Source organism: Mustela putorius, unplaced genomic scaffold (assembly GCF_011764305.1).
Source record: "Mustela putorius furo isolate JIRA1106 unplaced genomic scaffold, ASM1176430v1.1 tig00000129_pilon_pilon_pilon, whole genome shotgun sequence".
Lineage (NCBI taxonomy): Eukaryota > Metazoa > Chordata > Mammalia > Carnivora > Mustelidae > Mustela > Mustela putorius.
Window position 1 is genome coordinate 39,851,048 of NW_025421290.1, and position 21,048 is coordinate 39,872,095.

The window sequence follows — 21,048 nt, forward strand, 5'->3', positions numbered from 1 at the left end:
TAGTCTTTTTTTGTAAAGAGGTATTTGTGTCACTAATATGTACCTAAATCCTATATTTCATACTTACTCTGGGTTAGCTTTATATTTCAGTCTTTTTGTTAGCTTCAACTTATTTCCTAAGATATTGGCTTAAATAGACAGTTCTAAGGTAAACAAAGGCAAAAACTTTCATCTTCTATGACTTATCATTTTCTGAAAAGTGTTTAAGAACCTCAGTTGATGTGATTGGAATGAAAAACTGTAAAGGGCACAAACAGGAAGGGGCATTGCTACTGTAGAATTTGTATGATGAAGTCTGAATTGAATTTAACTGCAGGTATCTTTGAGTGTTAATATCTCAATACCTGTTGGAAGTAACTGTATTGTGGCCAACTATTGTGACATCTAAGAATCAGCCCCCAAAGTGGGAACAAAAGCAAGAAGAATTCACATTATCTGTTTTCTTCCCCCAGTTAGAAAATCAAAGGCCATGAAATATGACAAATATAATGCCTCAGTGGTACATTAGTACAACACCATAAAATTTATTATGTAGATATACCTCAAAAAGCAAAGATGTTTTCATAACTATATAATTGGACCAAGAAGATGTCCGTTTGGCTATATATGGTAAGGAGACTGAATGAGGAACACTGCCATTCAGAAATGACCTTTGAAGTGCACTTGGCTGGCTCAGTCAGGTGAGCCTGCAACTCTTGATCTTGGGGTCATGAGTTGAGCCCCACATTAGATGTAGACATTACTAAATAAAAGCTTTTAAAATGAATCAATAATCAAATAACTCCCCCCCCCAATTTTCATTCTCCCAATCTGGAATTAGTTCTGTCCATTCCCTCAGATGCTGAACTCTGCAGGCAGCAATTGCACAATGAATAGATTGATGAAGTTGCGAATTTCAGTTCCTTACCAGGATTTTCAGTGCTATTTGGCAGTCTTCTGTGTCACTGATCAACTGTCCTGTATCCCCTACAATAGATATTTGGCAAATATATTCCTTCAAGAAATATTTCTTAAACTCCTGTGCTGTGCAGGCATTGTTCTAAGCTCCGAGGATCCAGCAGTGAACAATAAAGGTGGAAAACCCGGCCATCATGGAGGTTCCCTTGTAGCAAAATACTCAGTGCTGCGTAGGAGTTGGTTAAATATGGGCAGTTGCTCTTGGCGGTGGGGTAACTACGGCCCCAATTTGTCTGAAACAGTATAACACCTGTTTCTGGGTTTTAATAGTACCCCCTTTCACTTCCAGAGGGTCCAGTTTGGACAGGACATTATATGACACCCCGGTTCTAAACCTTTTACTTGTATCAACTTCTTTTATTCTCATAATAATCCCATGAGGTATGTGAAATTAACATCATTACATAGGTGTTGAAATTGAAGCTTAGAGAAGTAATGTGCCCATGGTCATACTAGTAAGTGGCTGAACCAGAATTCAAACCGAGACAACAGTCTGGTTCCAGAATTGATGCTCTGAGTTACTATGCTCTGCTGCCTCTATACTGCTCTCATAGTGTCGACCATCTCACTGTGCCTGTCGACCGTCCTCTCCCCAGTGGGGTAAAGCAGGTAATCTCTCCTTTGCAGATGAATTTATGTCTCCAGAGTGAACTTCCTCAACTTCCACTCCTGTACAAATCTGTGTCATTTTACTCAGCATCACTCTCTATCACTCCGTTTCACAGAAGGGACGTCCCTCTTCCTGTCTGAAGCGTGGAGTCTAGCCCCATCCCGTCCCGTCCCGCCCCCTAGAGGACTTGCTCCTTCTCAGACCTGCAGTCTCCCTTCTCTACTGGCTTTTCTCACTCATCCTGTAAGCATGAGCTGTTCTTACTCAAAGTGTGTCTTTCAAGAAGCTTCACTTTGTTGGGAGAAGTTTTTAAAAGTTTTTTAAAGTTACTATTGATGATAAATGGCTACCAGTTCCTTATTGCCCTCTTTCAATTTCAAGTACTGAATGTATCTCTGATCCTTTTACCAGTCCTACAGATACTTTACAGATGAAGCAATGGAAGCCCAGAGGGCCCCACAACTTGCTTAGCTTATGAACAGTGGCACCGAATTCAGACTGCTTATCTTACACCAAAGCCCATTCTGTCTCTAGTATATCATGCTAGTTTATCATAATTCTTAAAGATCTCCCTTGATCCTCTGTCTCCCATTGCCCTATGGCTCTTCTTTTTGTAGAAAAACTTATTTTTTATCGTAATTTTTTTCACTTAGTGACTTATTTAATAAATAGTCCACCTTTCAATATTCGCTCTTAACACTTCCATAGGTTTGGAAGAAAGCAAATTCATGCCCGTGAAGTAGTAGTGAGTCTCAAAGTGATAACCTAAGACTTGTCAGTAGCTTCTCCTATCTTCATTGTCCTTGAGGAGGTAATGGGACAATATGAGCCTTTTGATTCTTAAAGTTCCTGAAATGACCTGCATATTCTTTAATATTCAACTGTACTAAATAGGTTTTTTGAAGGAGTGTGTGAAGAAGTTACCGCCGCGCCTCATCTTGAATAGTACTTCCTATGTCATTTTCATTTTCAACACCAGTAGGATATGGTGCTCTTCCTAAAAGAAACTGATCCCATTTGAGAATATACTCTTTTGATGCCCAGTGAAGAGTCTCAAGAGAAACCACCTCTGGTGGTGGAATCGGGTCAGTCTGGGTCTGGAAACACTTCTCTCCTGCTTCTATATCCTTTAAAAGACTAAGGTACCTTTTAATCTAGTCTCAGATGTTTGCATCTGAGATGCCTTTTCCTTGTTTTCATCTACAGATTTATTCTCCGTTTGTCAAAGTAATAATCTTTATGATACTGTTTCTTCATGTCTTTTTGAAAGGAGAATTTCTGAACCAAATAAGGAAGTCATCTTCAGTCAAAGCTGCCTTAAAAGCTTTCTTGACTCAGAACCCTGGACCATTACAGATAAAGATCAAGGGAAATGTGGCACACCTGGCTGGCTCTGTCGGTGGAGGATGCAACTCTTGATCTCGGGGTTGTGGGTTTTGAGCCCCACATTGGGTATAGAGATTACTTAAAAATAAAATCTTAAAAGAAAATCAAGTGAAGTGCTTTGAAGGCTCAGAGTCTGAAGGCAAATCATCTGGTTGGGTGCAAAAGCCAAAGGTGACTGTCCGAGCCCCACTTGGACCTGTTCTGTAAAGGTACCCACTACTATGTGGCTGCTGGGTCCCAGCACCTTTTTATAACTTTTTTTTTCAACTTTTAAATTATGTTTCGTTGAAGTATAGCGGACACACAGTGTTAATGAGTTTCAGGTATGCATCACAGCAGTTCAGCGAATCTCTACGTTAAGCTGCACTCACCACAGGCACAGCTACAGTCTGTTACTGCGCTGTTACAGTACCACTGACTGTATTCCCTGCGCTGCACCTTTTATCCTGTGACTCATTCCATAACCAAAGCCTGTATCTCCCACTTCTGTTTACCCGTTTTGTCCAGGCCCTCCTCCTCTTCCCCTCTGTTGATCATCATTTGTTTTCTGTATTTATGGATCTGTTTCTGCCATTTGTTTTGTTTTTGAAATTCCACATACAAGGAAATCATATAGTATTTGTCTTTATCTGACTTATTTCACTTAGCAGAATACCCTGTAGGTCTATCCATGTTGTCACAAATAACAAGACCTTGTTTTTTGTGGCAAAGTAACATTCCATTGTGTGTGTGTATCTTACCTCTTCTTTATCCATTCATCTGTTGATGGACACGGGCTGCTTCCATGTCATGGCTATTACATATAATGCTGTAATAAACATGGGGGTGCATGTATCTTTTCAAATTAGTGTTTTCATTTTCTTTGGGTAAATACCCTGTATGGAATTGCTGGATCTTACAATAGTTCTATTCTTAATTTTTTTAAATTAATTAATTTATTTATTTGACAGACAGAGATCACTAGCAGGCAGAGAGGCAGGCAGAGGGGTGGGAGGGAAGCAGGCTCCCTGCCGAGCAGAGAACCCGATGAAGGGCTCGATCCCAGGACCCTGGGATCATGACCTGAGCCGAACACAGGCTTTAACCCACTGAGCCACTCAGGCGGCCCTATTCTTAATTTTTTGAGGAACTGCTGTGCTACTTTTCACAGTGGCTGCACCAGTTTACATTCCCACCAACAGAGCATGAGCGTTCCTTTTTCTCTACCTCCTCTGCAACAGTTGTTACTTTTTGTCTTTTTGATTCTAGCCATTTTGACAGGTCTAAGGTGATATCTCATTGTGGTTTTGATTTGCATCTCCCTGATAATTAGTGATGTGGATCATCTTTTTATGTCTTTTGGCCATCTGTACGTCTTCTTTAGAAAAGTGTCTTTTCAAGTCCTCAGCTCATTTCTAATCAGATTATTTGTTTTTTTTCGTGTTGAGTTGTATAAATTCTTTTCATGTATTTTGGATATTAACCCCTTATCAGATATATCATTTGCACATATCTTCTCCCATTCAGTAGGTTGCCCTTTCATTATGTTGATGGTTTCTTTTGCTGCCCAAAAGCTTAGGAAAGCTTTTTTAAAGAGAGTAATATTTACAGACACTTTTTGCCTTTTAGTTTTCAACTTATCCTAGTCTGACTTACACTTCTGTATTAGTCTGGATCTCCAGAGAAACAGAACCACCGTTTCTCTCTTTGTGCGCGCATGCATGTATGTGTGTGTGTATACACATACACACATATGTATATGTATACATTTAGGTATCTGTCTATACATATAGAGAGAGGGAGGGACTTAAGAATTGGCTCATGCAATTATTGGGGCTGGCAAGTCTGAAATCTGTAAGGCCAGCCAGCAGTCTAGAAGCTCAGGCAAAATTTCTATGTCAGAGACTTGAGGCAGAATTTCTTCTTAGGAAAACCTGCTTTTAACCCTTAAAGTCTTCAACAGATTGGACAAAGCGCACCCATGATATCATGGGTAATCTCCTTGATCTAAAGTCAACTGATTGTAAATGTTAATCACATCTACAAAATATATTCAAAGCAACAGCTGGACTGCTGTTTGACAAAAATAAGCAAAAACCTGTGCAATCATAGCCTAGCCAATTTGACACATAAAATTAACCATTACAAGCTTTATCACTCTACCACATCTTCATTGTTCAATCCAGTGAGCACATTGTACATCTTTTCTTGCTTGATCGCTTTGAAACATTTGACATTTTGGACCCCCACTACTTCTTGAAACCCTTCTCCCTTAGTTTCAATAACCCTAGTCTCTCCATTCTCCTGTCTTCCTGGTTTTTCCTTTTCTAATATTTCAAAGACTCGTCTTCTTTGTTATTTGTTGATAATCTCTCCTGCCCTTGGTCTTCTTACTACTCCCATGATTGGTGTTTCCCAAAACTAAAATTCCATCTGAGAATTCTCTGCTGAACTTCGGATCTATGTATCCAATTACTTGTTACACATCTCTGCCTGGATATTGCATAGGCATTCCAAACTTTGCTTATCTAAAACCGAACTCTTATTCATCCCCCCTCAAACCTACTTTTGCATTTCTTCTGTTCTCTTAGTTGTAGTGCTTTCTTTACCTAATTACCCAAGCCAGAGGAATCGGAGAGGTATTTTCTGACTTCTCCCTTGTGTTTTCCATTTAAAACTCTCTCATATCTATCCTTTTCTCAATGAAGAGAGCTTAACCCTCATTTTCTATCATCTCAAACCATATTGTGGGCGTTCTGCCTCCTGTCAGTCTTTTTCCAGTCCATCTACACTGCTGCCACAGTGATATGCATTTAAAAATTCGTTTAGTAGCTCCTAATTGCCAAAAAAATTTAGAATTCTTCAGTAAGCATACATAGCCTCCGTGACTAGCCTTTCCTACTCTTTATCTGCCACTGCTCCTTATTCACCCATCCTACTCTCGAGTCATAGTGAAGTATTATGGGGTGCAGATTTGCCACGTTGCTTGCTTCCATGTCCTATGCTGCTGCCGCTGCTGCTGCCTATCATATCCTCTACCTGTCACTTCCCTACCCCCCCACTCCTACCTTGGGCATCTAGAAAAATTATTTCAGTACTTACTTTGATCTTCTCCTTTGAATAACCTTCCTGATTCCACAGTTAGATTTGACCATGCCTCCTTTCTGACATCATACATTGTTTGCAGCTCTACTATAACACTTACTACTGTATTGTTTATTTTTTGTTTATGAAAGTGTTGCCTTTCAGTGGACAGTTTTCACTGCTTGGCATGTAATAGGCTCTTATCAAATGCCTGGTGATGGTGGAGATGATGAGCCTGGAGGGGAGTACACAGTTCATTTAAACAAATATGGAGGAATGCTGGGCTTGGACACATGCAGAGGAAAGTGGTAGATACTTCTTTATCCCCTTCTGTCCCTTCTACAGGCTGCTGCTGCAGTTTTACTACCAGATTCCTTTTGATTTATATTTTTTATAATCTGATACCTATTCTTAGCCTTTATTTTGCTTTCGTTTTATTTTGCTTGTATCCTTAAAGCAGTTGAAGAGACAGGAAGCTGTTAAATTACTATTACGAAGTCCCACTCTCCCATTTTCATTCCATCACAGGAGAAAGCGTACATCTTACTCTCACATGATTCTTGCGTGCCAAAAGAAGTTTTTTCTCAGCCAGTAAGAATTCATGTAATAATATTAGTATTTTTTAAAGTTTTTTAATCCTTCTATGTCCCCAAAATGTCTCCATGCATTTAATATCAAATTAAAAAGTAAATGAGTTCTGTGTTAATCCTGACGGAAGAAATAATGGTCTTTAAAGATTGTTAAAGGAATAATGAAGACTTCTTGGGTGTTTAACATGAAAATTTCAGATGACCGCGGGTTCTGCTGTATACATTATGAGTCAAAGGATAGGTCAGCATCTCAGTTTAGACCTGTGTATTACTTTTTACAGTAAATACGTTTGTAGAAGCTACTTGTGGTGTAACTCCTTATGTATTTAATATTTATCTGACTCTTGGTTTTCTTGGTTGACTTTTTAAAGGGGTGAAGAATCTACTTATGAATTCTTTGCCCTTTATGGAATGTGATATCTTGGTTTTGAGTCCACCTGTCTTTCCCCTTTACTTAATTTTATCTTATTGTTTTGCTTTGTGTTTCTAAAATAATGGCTTTAGCTTGTTTTTTCCTGAATGTTTCTGCAGTTTGGTTTGAGTATCTGGCTTTGGGCACCCCTCCTGAACTTGGACTCCATCTGTACTTGTGACTTTTGGAAGGCAGAAGTCAATGTTTTCTATGAAAGATGACCTTTTTTTTTTAATGTTGCGTATGTCTGTGTCTCCCCCCACCCTTCCTTTTTGCTTTCTCTTTAAAAGACTGGAAAGAAAGCAGTTAAGGCAGTCCTGTGGGTATCAGCAGATGGACTGAGAGTTGTGGATGAGAAAACTAAGGTAAACATTTTATAAGTGTGAATGTTACTGTCCATTTTTTTTAATCCCTAATGATCAAATATAATGCTTTTAAGCTGCTATAGTCACTCTGTATCCTTCCACTTTGTCCAGAGTCTTTGGAGATACTAGTGTTCAGAAAACAAATTCAGTTATTCATTTAACCTTATGAAAAACAGAATTCTCACAACATTTTGCTCTACGTAACAGCATGTTTAGTGTAGTAAACATTTGCATTTAATGTTAGGATTTTGTTCTTATACATTTGAAGAAAATGTTTACTCCCACAAATTTGATGTAAAATATAATGGACCTTTTACCAAAGTTTTAAAAAAAGACCACATCTGAAATTTCTTCTTGTTCCTTAATAGAGGGAACTATATTCTTAGAAAGTGATATTTGAAATGATTAACCTACTGTTTAACTTAAAAAAGCCAATTTAAGCAAAATCTTAAGGACTAGTAAATGGCTCATTTGGTTAACACTTACTTAGAATCTACACAATATCTTATATTAGAGATGGCATTTTGCATTTGAAAGAAAGTGATCTTACATGCCTGAAGAAGAACGGAGACATAGACTCTAACATTAGAGAACATTAAGTCTTATATAAGCACATTTAATCATTAATTTAAATTTCCTAAGAGACCTAAAGTCTGGAGAAATTTTAACAAGAAGGCAGTTTTTCAAAAAACTTCACATGTCACTGAAAGGGAGACAGTCTGGCAGCTAAAGAGCAGTTTTGATGGATAACTTACCTGATACATTTTAGGTATAACTATTAATACAGTTGCAGTAGTTCTTTTGCCCTTCATCTGAGCCCCCCCCTTTTTAAGTTCAGAAGAAGTGATAGTCTTAAATGTACATTATTACTATTATTAGAAACCATGATCATCTTAATTAGCGTATTGTTAAGAACTTGTATAGTTTTCTTTAGTGTTTTGGATGAAAGGTGTTGTACATGGAGGCAGTTTTTGTTTTATACCAGTTCATAGGTGATATTGCCCCCTGGTGGCTACGTGTAGCACTGGCATTAATTAGTTTGGTTCTTTCCACTTCAGTGATAATAGTAATTGGTGGTTTTTCACCCTTGGACCCATCATGAATGGAAAAGAAGTTTTGCAGTGTGTACAATCTATAAAGGGCTCATATTTAGAATATATAAAGAACTCGTACATGTCAATAAGAAAAATGACAGACAATCCAAAAGACTTGAAGAATTACATTGCTAAAGAGGAAATTCATAATAATCAAGGTTATGAAAAATAAAACCATAATGAGCCACCAGAGTTGCAGAATTTTAAAAAATTGGCTGGCAAGTTTGTGGGGCAACATAAATGCTCATAGTGATGCTTTATAAAAGCCATTTTTAAAAAATCATTTGTTTTAGCATTTGTAGCCCCACCTCAGCATCTAGGCATTCTGGGCTATGGGAGTATCACAAAGAAGAGCCTCAAGATTTTAAAAAACATTTTGTGTAATGTTTATACTGTGTAGATACAATGCCATTCAGCAAGTATACAAAGTCATACTCAAAATCAAATGATCACTAAGTTAATATAAACTATATGGGAATTGGATGGAGTTTATTGATTTACATATATTATCAAATTGAACATACAATGTACGTGATAAAACTAAAATCAGCAAGCATCTGTTTTAGAACATAAAGATGAAGTGAGAAAGGCATCTGGGCAGAGTGCCTCTTGGGATCTCTTCTTCATCAAATTCTTAGTATTCAGACTGCTGGCCTCAGAGCACTATTTCATAGTTTTGATACTTTAGTTTTAGAGATTCTGCATTGTGAAATGACCATCCGTGTTTATTCTGAGAACCTTGAATAACCTGGTAAATCCTCTGTTTCTTTGTGTTTCCCTTTTTCCAGGACCTCATAGTTGACCAGACAATAGAAAAAGTTTCTTTCTGTGCCCCAGATAGGAACTTTGATAGAGCATTCTCTTACATATGCCGTGACGGCACCACTCGGCGCTGGATCTGTCATTGCTTCATGGCTGTCAAGGACACGGTGAGTTCAGCAGTGTAGACTTCATCATGACTAGCCTCGGCTAGCCAAACTCACTCTGGGATGGCTCAGCTAAGCAATTCCCACTACGTTTTTTTATAAGTACTTGCTCTTACAGCACTTGGAAGTGCCTAAACGAGCCTGTTTTCATTCAGCTCACAGAGCAAGATGATTAGCTGAGAGCCAAGGTCATTAAAGGAAAGTAAAAGTGCTTCGGTGATGGTGGCTGCTAAACTTTACTTGAAATTTTTAATTATTAGAACTGGGGTGATGGGTATTAAGGTGGGCATGTGTTGTGATGAGCACTGGGTGTTATACGCAACTAATGAATTGTTGAACACTACATCGAAAACTAATGATGTACTATATTCTGGCTAACAATAAAAAAAAGAACTATTTTCAAGATTCTTACATGTTTTTGTTTGCTAATACATCTAGGTAGAAGATATTGGCATTAGGGATGCCTAGGTGGCTCAGTCGGTTCGACATCTGCCTTCGGCTCAGGTCATGATCCCAGAATCCTGAGATTGAGCCCCGCTTTGGGCTTCCTGCTCAGTAGGAAGTCTGCTTCTCCCTCCGTCCCTCGCCCCATTCTCTCTCCTCACTTTCTCTGTCTCTCAAATTTTTTTTAATAGTTTGATTTACTTTTGTCAGAGAGAGACAGCACAAGCAGGGGGAGCTGCAGGCAGAGGGAGAAGCAGACTCCCCACTGAGCAAGAAGCCTGATGCCAGATTCGATCCCAGGATTCCAGGATCATGGCCTGAGCTGAAGCAGACACTTAACTGACTGAGCCACCCAGGCATCTCTCGAAAAATTTTTTAAAATCTAACAAAACAAAAACAAACAAGACATTGGCATTAAGGTGCTTATAAATTTGTTCGCAGAGGAATTCTACTAAAATGAATGAACTGAGTTGAGATATATTTTCAGTTAATTAAAAAAGAGAAATACTTGGGTGCCTAGCTGGCTCAGTTTGCAGCATATGTGACTCTTGATCTCAGGGTCATGAGTTCAAGCCCCATGTTGGGTAGAGATTATTTAAAAAAAAAAAGGATATACTGAAATTACGGTGTGGCGAACTTTGCAGAAATTGTTGCATAGTAGAAACTTTTAGTTTTGATTAAAAATAGGGGGAAATTGAGGGTGCCTAGGTGGCTCAGTTGGTTAAGCATCTGCTTTCACCTCAGGTCATGATAGCCCATCGTCGGGCTCCCTGTTCAGTGGAGAGTCTGCTTCTCTCTCTCTCTCTCCTTCTGTTGCCCTCCCCCTCAAATAAATAAAGTCTTCTTAAAAAAAGAATAATTAGGGGTGCCTGGGTGGTTCAGATGGTTAAGCATCTGCCTTCGGCTCAGGTCATGATCCGAAGGTCCTGGGATCAAGCCCTGCATTGGTTTCCCTACTCAGTGGGGAGCCTGCTTCTCCCTCTCCTGCTGCTGCTGCCCCTGCTTGTGCCCTCTCACTCTCTCTGTCAAATAAATAAAATCTTAAAAAAAAAAAAAAAAAAGAATTAACCTATCATCTTTCACATAAAGTACCCAAAAGTCTGACAAAAGACAAATCTCTTAGATAATGATGATCTTAACTAGAGTAGAGCATTGAGTTTATCATTGTAATTACTGAGTTTTTTAAAGTCCAGACAGAATAAGGCAGTATAGCCATTCCTGAAGCATACAGCTCAGTAAATCCTTTCCAGGGTTTATCTGAAAGGAAAGCAGTGGCCATACTGTAAAATTCACCGAGATGTTTTTCTTTTATTTATTTATTTATTTGACAGAGAGAGAGATCACAAACAGGCAAGGGACGGGGGCAGGGAAGCAGGCTCCCTGCTGAGCAGAGAGCCCAATGCACCCCTCCAAAATGTTTTTCAAAGCTCTTGGAGAGGGCCACCTGATTGACTCAGTTGATTAAGCATCTGATATTCAGCTCAAGTCATGATCTCAGGGTCCTGTGTTGGAGCCCTGCATCAGGCTTCCTGCTCGCCCAGGAGTCTGCTTCTCTCTCTTACTGCCCTTTCCCCTGCTCATGCGGCTTGCTTGCGTGTGAACGCTCTCGCTCTCTCTCTCTCTCTCTCAAGTAAATAAAATTTAAAAAAAAAAAAGAAAAAGAAAAAGCTCTTGGAGACAGTGATATAAACTATTAAGAGTCCAGGCTCTGACTCAGATCTGGGTTTCAGGTCTAGTTCTGGTTCTTAGTAACTGTGGGATTTGTGGCAAGTCATTTAACATTCTTTAAGCTTTACTTTCCACTTTCATAAAATGGAGATAACAGTTGTGAAGACTAAGTTAATAAAAGTACTTTTAGTATAGAGTTTTTCACAGGGTCACTGCCCTAAAAGTGGTGGCTAAGATTGTCAGATGTTCCTCCTTTGTTTGACACAGTGTTTTGAGAATGAGTTGAAATAAACTACCCTTTTTTCTTCTGTGACTTCAGTAAGTCACATAGCAATGTATTTTGCTATTACTACATAAAATCCAAAGAGTTCCCTTACATTAATTAAAACACTTTTATCATCAAATCCTGGTCCTTCAGGCTGTTTGAATCTCCTTGGCCGGTGGTTATCCTGTATCAGGATCACCTGGAGGGCTTGTTAAAACAGTGTTTTCAGGGCGCCTGGGTGGCTCAGTGGGTTAAAAGCCTCTGCCTTCAGCTCGGGTCATGATCTCAGGGTCCTGGAATCGAGCCCCGCATCGGGCTCTCTGCTCAACAGGGAGTCTGTTTCTCCCTCTTTGTCTCTGCTTGCTCTCTGCCTGCTTGTGATCTCTGTCTAATAAATAAAATCTTAAAAAAATAAAATAAAATAAACAAAAAACAAAAACAACCAGTTTTATTGTCCAATCCTGGTCCTTCAGGCTGTTTGAATCTCCCTTGGCCGGTGGTTATCCTGTATCAGGATCACCTGGAGGGCTTGTTAAAACAGCGCCTGGGTGGCTCAGTGGGTTAAAGCCTCTGCCTTTGGCTCAGGTCATGATCCCAGGATCCTGGGATCGAGCCCCGCATTGGGCTCCCTGCTCAGCGGGGAGCCTGCTTCCTCGTGTCTCTCTCTGCCTGCCTCTGCCTACTTGTGATCTCTGTCTGCCAAATAAATAAATAAAATCTTAAACAAAACAAAACAGTCTGTTAGCTGGGATGTCTGGGTGCCTGGTGGTTCAGTCGGTTATGCATCTGCCTTCAGCTCGGGTCATGATCCCAGGGCCCTGGGATTGAATCCCACACTGGGCTCCTTGCTCAACTGGGAGCCTGCTTCTCTCTCTGCCCTGCCACTCGCCCTGCTTGTGTGTGTGCTTGCTCTCTGTCTCTCTCTCTCTCTGACAAATAAATAATATCTTCAAAAGAATAGTTTGTTAGGCCCCACCTTCAGAGTTTTTCAAAATTCAGTGGATCACAGATGGAGGGGCTTGGAGAGGGTCTCTGTTCAAGAACTTCTGTCCTAGGCCTAGGAGAAATAAGCTTTGGGCTGTAGCTCTATTTTTTTTTTTTTTTTTTTTAAGATTTTATTTATTTATTTGACAGACAAAGATCACAAGCAGGCAGAGAAGCAGGCAGAGAGAGAGGAGGAAGCAGGCTCCCTGCTGAGCAGAGAGCCCGATGTGGGGCTCGATCCCAGGACTCTGGGATCATGACCTGAGCCAAAGGCAGAGGCTTTAACCCACTGAGCCACCCAGGCGCCCCTGTAGCTCTATTCTTAAAATAGAGCTGTTCAGATGCAGACAGGTTCTGGAATTTTTTCGGTGCGCTCTCCTATTTCATGCTTCAGTGCTGTACTCTTAATATCATCCCCCTAGGGCTTAAGTGGGTAGGAGAAGAATAAATGAAACAAGATGGGATTGGGAGGGAGACAAACCATAAGTGACTCTTAATCTCACAAACAAACTGAGGGTTGCTGGGGGGGGGGTGGTGTTGGGAGAAGAGGGGTGGGGTTATGGACGTTGGGGAGGGTATGTGCTTTGGTGAGTGCTGTGAAGTGTGTAAACCTGGCGATTCACAGATCTGTACCCCTGGGGATAAAAATATAAAAAATTTAAAAATATATATATATCATCCCCCTAAGAAGTTAGATGGAAACTCATGTGGATGAATAAAAAGTAACTGTCAGTTCTTAGTCGGCAGTTAAGTGAACTCTTACAGTTTATAATCGTGTGACAAAAGGCATTTCATACATGACTTGTAAAAGTGTTGTATCTGATACTGGCATATAAAATGCAGGAAGTTGCTCAGAACCAAATGTAGGAGAAGCTGCCTATACTGTGTGATTTTGAAAATTCCACAGAGGGTTCCCTGTTCTCAAATACCTTTTTTCACTGTTAGTGATACCAGCAGTTACTGTATCATCTCTATTTTTTTATTCCACAATTAGATATGTGGTTTAAAATACAGATAACCCTGATAAAAATAATCCATTGCATTTATTAAATTTACTCTAGGTTATCCAGTTTATCTTTAAAACAATATTTAGTTTGTATAAGCTCTCCTCTCTTCCCACACACAAACAAATCAATTTTATTTATTTAATTCCTTTATAAGTAGGGAGTGTGGACGAAATCCTCCTTTAACTTCTGCCTGTGTGTGGGTGGGAGGGAGAGTTGAGGTAAGAGAGAGCTGGAAGATAGGGAAGGTAAGGGGGAAAGCATCCAAGTGATGAGGGCCTAGAATGGGGAAGGGTGCTTAGGGAGGGAGCATTTGGAAAGGGAAAACTGAGAAAGCTAAGCTTTCCTTTTCATAATTCCTGAGTCATCTCTGGAGTTGTATTTAGTTAGCCAGAGTTTTAAGTTTCCATCCTGTTGACAGTCTGTTTAGCCTCCTGAAACTTACCCTGCCTTTCCAGTAGTTTCTTAGAAATGCTTGGTACCTATTACCACTGTTCCCCTAAATGGCAAATGCAGGATTTGTGTCAGGACTTAGGGCTTTAGACCTTAAGTAGTGTCTCCTAAGCTGATGGCCAGAGCTAACATGAGTGACAGAGGGGGCCTGACTGATAAGGAGCCCTGGGGCAACACACAAAAGCACAGTGCCCACCACAGTAAAGTATCATAAACATGACCTGAGATGATTTATTCATTTAATTTGCCATATTGGTATGTTAATAAGCTGGAGTTTCCAATATTTTGCCATGTGTGAAAAGTAGACTTATTTGTGGTCCAGGCTAATTTGTAGTTGTTGGTACTGTAACTCTAAAAAAGTTTTTTAAACCTTCTGTTACGTACAGGGTGAAAGATTGAGTCATGCAGTAGGCTGTGCTTTCGCGGCCTGTTTAGAACGGAAGCAGAAGCGGGAGAAGGAATGTGGAGTGACTGCTACTTTTGATGCCAGTCGGACCACTTTTACAAGAGAAGGATCATTCCGCGTTACAACAGCCACCGAACAAGCAGAAAGAGAGGAGATTATGAAACAAATCCAAGACGCCAAGAAAGGTACAGCCAGTTCTGCTACAATTTGCATTTATACAAGTTAACATTTGGAAGCTCGCAAGGGTAAGCTTTCTCACAGTCAGCGAGAACTCTTAGTAATATATGAAAACCTTCAGAACAAAGCTGAAAACAAAGGCCTTTCCATTAGAGTGGCTTGTTTTGTGGCTTCTGAGGTGTTTACTGTTTCCATTACCGGAAGCTGGGGAGGAGGCTGAGAGGACATTTGAAGAAGCTACATTGAGGGAACCTGGCCGATAAGGAGGTCTCAGGGGCTGCTCACAGAAGCACAGTGCCCACTACAATGAAGTATCATAAGCATTACTTAGGATGATTATTCATTTAATTTGCCACAGTGATACATTAAATTATATATTAAATTATAATTTTAAGCTGGAGTCCCTAACATTTTGCCTTGTGTACAAACAGACTTATTTGTGGTTCAGGCTAATTTGTAGTTATCAGTACTATAACTCTAAAAAAGTTTTTTAAACCTTCTGTTACCCCCGCTGTTTAAAAACAAAATTGGGGAAATCCACATCCTAGAACAGACTTCTTATTCTGATGCATCTGATCTCTCTGAGAAGCAAATGCTACCAACGACCTACATCTTGAAGGAGGAAGTGCAGTTTCCAGGTTCAGGCTGCAAGAGGCCTGCCGATGGTGATGCTGGGTGCAGGGCGGGCAGAGAGTTCACAGCCGTGCATTTCGTATTAGATGATAGCCATGTTTTAGAACTTTAGTGAAAAAAGTCCATAGATTTTGAGAAGCTAACTTATCTTCTTCCGAAAGCCTCTGTTAACTTTAGTGTGTGATTTTTGCAGAGTTGGTGAATTTTTTTCAGGTACACATGGCAGCATAGCAGAAATGCCTGTGCAAGTTATTCAGGAGTCTGTTGTCCAAAGTCGGGTTTGAGTGTATTGTAGAACTAAATGATAGGGCTTAGGAAAAATGCTGCGCATTCTTGTGTACAGCTAGAGTTGAAACCGACGAGGAATGTTTTGGAATTAAACCATTCAGTTTAAATATTACATTAATATAAACTTGCTCATTTTTTACTCTATCCTTTTAGTTCTAAACCAGCCATTTTAGAGAATATCATTAGTCTACTACTGACTCAAACAACTCTAATTCTTAAGCCAGAAAATATATATATATTTTATTTGAAATTCTTGATTATGATTTTTAAAAATGTCTTATAAACATTACATTTGCACCAGATACCAAAGAATAAAAAACACCATGCTATTCTTAACAGAAAATTTAGTATGTATAGTTATTATTTAGTGGGCTTCAGTGGTTTTTCAGACTGGGAGCATATTCTTTAATAACACCAAATACTCCTCCTCAGTACACGTAGCACCTGCTGAAGTGGTTGAGTCGTAGCATCTAGAGGATTACGGGCAGAGGCGGACAGAGATTTACCACCACCAGAATGGGACTCAGCTGGTGCTCACGTAGAGATGGTTATGTATTTAGGTGTAATCCAGTTTAAAATTTTACTCCTGTATGCTTTTATTCTGATGAGCCACAGATGCACATTATTTATGATTTTAAAAAGACTGCTTTATGACATTCTTTAATATCTAATCTAAGTAACACTTGCTTGGACCTTTCTGTCCCTGGCACTCCCAGCGTCCTCTCTCCCCCAAAAAGCAAGTGAACAAGCATTGAAAACTATGAATCATCATTCTTTAAAGGACCTCACATAGGAGTTCACAGGTGTTAGGTTGTTTTGTTTTGTTTTGTTTTAAATCTTGGTCAGTCTTCAAGTCTTTTTTGTTTTTTTTTTAAGGTTTTGTTTATTTATTTGACAGAGATCATAAGTAGGCAGAGAGGCAGGCAGAGAGAGAGGAGGAAGCAGGCTCCCCAATGAGCAGAGAGCCCTACGTGGGGCTCGATCCCAGGACCCTGGGATCATGACCTGAGCCGAAGGCAGAGGCCTTAACCCACTGAGCCACCCAGGTGCCCCAGTCTTCAAGTCTTAAGTTATGAATCCCTGCATGAGAATCAAAGATCTAATATTTGTGTCTTAGTAGGTATGCCATGACGTGTAGTAGGATATTAAACCTTTTATTTGTCTGAGCTGTAGGAGATCTGAGCGCTGCTTTTAACCTGTCCTTTAAGAGACACATTGGGAAGGAGTTGGGTAAAAGGACCTAGGAGGGTTTGGAGTTCCTCCACTGTATAAGCTGGAATTATTGGAAGACTGCTAAGGTCCTCTTTCTCTTGACTTTCTTGAGCTGAAACAGATAAGACAGTTGCTGGCTCGTCAGTGGCCCCTGGCAATGCTGCCCCGTCCCCGTCCTCTCCCGCCTCTCCCACTTCAGATGCCACAGCCTCCCTGGAGACTAACAATCCTCATGCCATCCCGCGCCGGCACGCACCCATTGAACAACTTGCTCGCCAAGGCTCTTTCCGAGGATTTCCTGCTCTTAGCCAGAAGATGTCACCCTTTAAACGCCAGCTCTCCCTGCGCATCAACGAGTTGCCTTCCACTATGCAGAGGAAGACTGATTTCCCCATAAAAAATGCAGGTAATGCAGCATCTGCCTGACTCACGGGTGCTCCAGCACAGAAGCGTTCTCATCACTTCCGGCGGAGACACTAATCCTGTCGGGCTAGCCACCCCTCTCACTCTGAGGCTGGTTGCTGGTTATATGTATCTTGTGTCGTTACCCCTAGGAGACTACTAAGGTTCATGCAGGGGAACATGAATTGTTCATTTCTCTTCAACAAATAGGTGACAGAGCCATGATGGGAGTTCGTGGACCGAGCTGCAAGGCTTGCAGTTTGTCCTGGTGGAAGCACACTGCCTCTCAGCCAGCCTACTTCCAAACATCAAGGGTCTCGAGTTTCCGTTCTTATTCTACCATTTGGGACCCAACAGAGAGTTAATTTAAAAGGCTTTGGAAACACATCTCTTCAAATGGTATTACTGTCAGATGTACCAGGAGAAATGGATAAGTGCTCATTGTCTTTGTGGCTCATTGGCTCCATACAGAAGAAACTCTAAACGGGTTTCCTGTTTAAATCGAAAATCTGTTGTTCATCAGAGACAGTGGGCTTGCTCACACATATCCATTACCTTTCAGAACTGCCACACAGGCCTTTGTGTGGCCCCTGTACAGCTGAGCCAGCCCTGGTAGCTCTATCCTCATCATAAGATCCGGAGCTAAAGTGTCAGATCTGGTCAGTGCTTTTTTGGGCTCTTTCTAACTTTGCTCTGAGACATGTTGAGCCAGTGCCATAACAGGACATAAGGAAGGTGTGTTTCCCTGGGACACTCCCGCTGGTGATATGTAGAAGTTCAGAGAGTTCAGTTTTTTGACTGTTAAAACTAGACCTACCCAGCAGTTGGACTAGATGATTACTGAGGGTCTTTCCAGCTCTCAGCTTCTGTAAACACAGAAACTCCAGATGCTTTCAGGACCTCGTCTTCAGTTCTCCTCTGGAGCAGATGGGAAACAAAAAGCATTCTTCTTTTTCATAGCTGAGTGAAAGAAAGGTTCACATACTATCAGCTTCCCCAGTGATGCAGAAGTATCCCAGAGTCATTATTAAGAACAAAGCCTCTGGAGTCCTGGACCCCAGTTTGCTTTTTCATGTTATCACAGCTCATATACTTGCTACTTTGGTGTTTTTTGTTTTTGTTTTTAGAGCAGGGAGTGGGGAGGTGGGAGAAGGGGTTAAAGAGAGAAGGAGAGAGAGAATCTTAAGCAGGTTCCATGCCCAGCATGGAGCCTGATGCAGGGCTCAGTCTCACATCCCTGAGATCATGAGCTGAAACCAAGAGTTGGACATTTAACCGACTGAGCCAGCCAGGTGCCCTTATACTTGCAACTTTGGAGAAAAGTGTGATGACATGGTCGTAGCTTCTTAAAGAGAAAAAGAGCTGCACTGCTGCCCCTGACTTTAACCCATTTCCTGATAAAGTTTCTAAGTGGCTCCAGAACTATACCCAGACTTTGGGAACTAGTTGGGAGACAAACAGGTTAGAGGTGTCTTCCAGAAAGATCTAACCGGCAGAAAAAGAGAACACCAAGTTCTAAGTAGTTTCACACGGGAAAGGATATAAAGAAGTCTGGGGATTGGCAGGGAGGGGGGTAGTCCTTAGTACATGAATGGTTGACATTTCAGATCACATTTTTTGAAGATTTTATTTATTTATTTGACAGACAAAGATCACAAGTAGGCAGAGAGGCAGGCAGAGAAGCGGGGGAAGCAGGCTCCCCGCCAAGCAGAGAGCAGAGAGCCCGATGCGGAACTCGATTCCCCGACCCTGAGACCATGACCCGAGCCGAAGGCAGAGGCTTTAACCCACTGAGCCACCCAGGCGCCCCTTGTCATCACTTTTTAAAGCTGTTTTTATAGTCCCACTTGACAGTTGAGATTTTTCTTTCACAAATAAGGGATGCGTTATAAAAATGCCACCTAGTATCATACTGTTTTATTTTAGAATTATTCAGTTTTCCTGTCTGGAGCCATTTTTTGTTTGCCTTGCAGTGCCAGAAGTAGAAGGAGAGGCAGAGAGTATCAGCTCCCTGTGCTCACAGATCACCAATGCCTTCAGCACACCCTCCGAGGATCCCTTCTCATCTGCCCCAATGACCAAACCAGGGACCGGGATAGCACCGCAGTCTCCTGCCTTTCAAGGTTGGTACCCTCTTGGCCCGCTCATTTCTCCTTGAAGCTTGTACTTCTATGGCACAGCTCACTGACTGTTGGTTGGCACCCTGAGCTTCCCAAGAGCTGGTCAGACCCATTAATTTCCCTGTCTGATGATGGCTCAGATGCCTTAATTTCCCTGTTCCACAATGTCTTTGTTCTCTGTCCCAGTCCTGTTTTCTAAAATGTCTGCATTCATCATTCTGCATGTACCTATCATCTTTGATCCCCTTCTGTTACGAGCTTTTGTAGTCCCCCACACCCTGCTTTATTTGCCACTTAACCATTAAGAGAGTTTCCAGCTAGCTCTAGAAGCAGCAGTCATCAGAGTTGGTTCCAGTGTATACCTTTTTTTCAAAAAAATTTTTTTAAGATTTTATTTATTTGTCAGAGAGCACAAGCAGGGGGAGTGGCAGCAGATGGAGAAGCAGGCTCCCTGCTGAGCAAGAAGCCTGATGCGGGACTCAGTCCCAGAACCCCAGGATCTTGAGCCGAGCAGAAGGCAGACGCTTAACCAACTGAGCCACTCAGGTGCCGCACAGCGAATGTGTTCTTAGCAGAGTAGTTCTCAACCTGGGGCGAACTTACTCCCTTCAGGGAAGATTTGGCATTCACTGGGGACATTTTGGGGTGTGACAGCCTGGAAGGGGCGGTTGCTACTGTCATCTGCACAGAGGCTGAGGATGGTACTAAACATCCTTCAGTGCGCCCGATAGCTGCCCTCGTGACAAGGAATCAGTCATCTGGCCCAAATGGTCAGTGGTGCCAAGGCTGAGAAGCCCTGGACTAACCTCATCTTCCTCCTGTCACAAGAGGCTGTTAAAGAAAAAGGCACTTCTTCTGGCTCTTTAGTTCATCTTCTATAACAAGTATCCTAAAATTTGCCTTTGTAAAGGCATTGAAGAGTTACTAAAAGTTGTTTTCATAGATGCCGAGTTAATAGCTGGTTTTGACTCTGAAGTCCACAGAGAGTCTATATATAATTTAAATTACAGACTTTTAGAATTTGAGCTCTTATAATCACCATTTCTTTATTTCTTTTGAGAAAGAGCTCAGAAGTTTTTTTTGTTTGTTTGTTTGTTTTAAGATTTCATTTATTTATTTGACAGATCACAAGTAGGCAGAGAGGCAGGCAAAGAGAGAGAGGGAGAAGCAGGCTCCCTGCTGAGCAGAGAACCCTACGCAGGCCTCGATCCCAGGACCCTGAGACCATGACCCTCTGCTGAAGGCAGAGGCTTTAACCCACAGAGCCACCCAGGTGCCCCCAGAAGTTTTGCTGTTGGAGACAGTACCCTGTTCCTACCAGAGGAAGCTACTACATGCTTTCCTTCAGAGTCTCTTTTTAATAACAAAAAGAAAGAAAAAAGTTCATTATAGTCATGCACACCAAATGGCTTTTCATTTCATATAACAAATATTTATAATACCTATAGTAGGCACAATTTGTTGAGCGCTTATTAGCACTGTGGCTGCCACATCTTGGTAAGGACTCATGCATTTTCTCACCTCATTTAATCTCCACAACAACCCTTTGAGGTAAGCATTACAGATAAGGAAAATGAGGCTCAGAGAGA

General features: G+C 41.1%; 1 protein-coding gene and 1 pseudogene across 9 annotated transcripts in view; one reads left to right on the top strand and one right to left on the bottom strand.

Moving 5' to 3' along the window:
* Positions 1 to 21,048, top strand: part of NUMB (NUMB endocytic adaptor protein) — a 188,481-nt gene that overhangs the window by 162,906 nt on the left and 4,527 nt on the right. For 8 of the 9 annotated variants that reach the window (XM_045072678.1, XM_013057483.1, XM_045072677.1 and 5 more), the window contains 5 exons: positions 7,309 to 7,383; positions 9,266 to 9,406; positions 14,608 to 14,812; positions 17,050 to 17,343; positions 19,313 to 19,462. In XM_045072678.1, coding sequence (XP_044928613.1) covers positions 7,309 to 7,383; positions 9,266 to 9,406; positions 14,608 to 14,812; positions 17,050 to 17,343; positions 19,313 to 19,462 — 865 coding nt within the window. The remainder of the gene's footprint in view (positions 1 to 7,308; positions 7,384 to 9,265; positions 9,407 to 14,607; positions 14,813 to 17,049; positions 17,344 to 19,312; positions 19,463 to 21,048) is intronic. The other variant, XM_045072688.1, reaches the window with a different exon arrangement.
* On the bottom strand, positions 2,488 to 2,867 carry LOC123389875 (annotated as a pseudogene).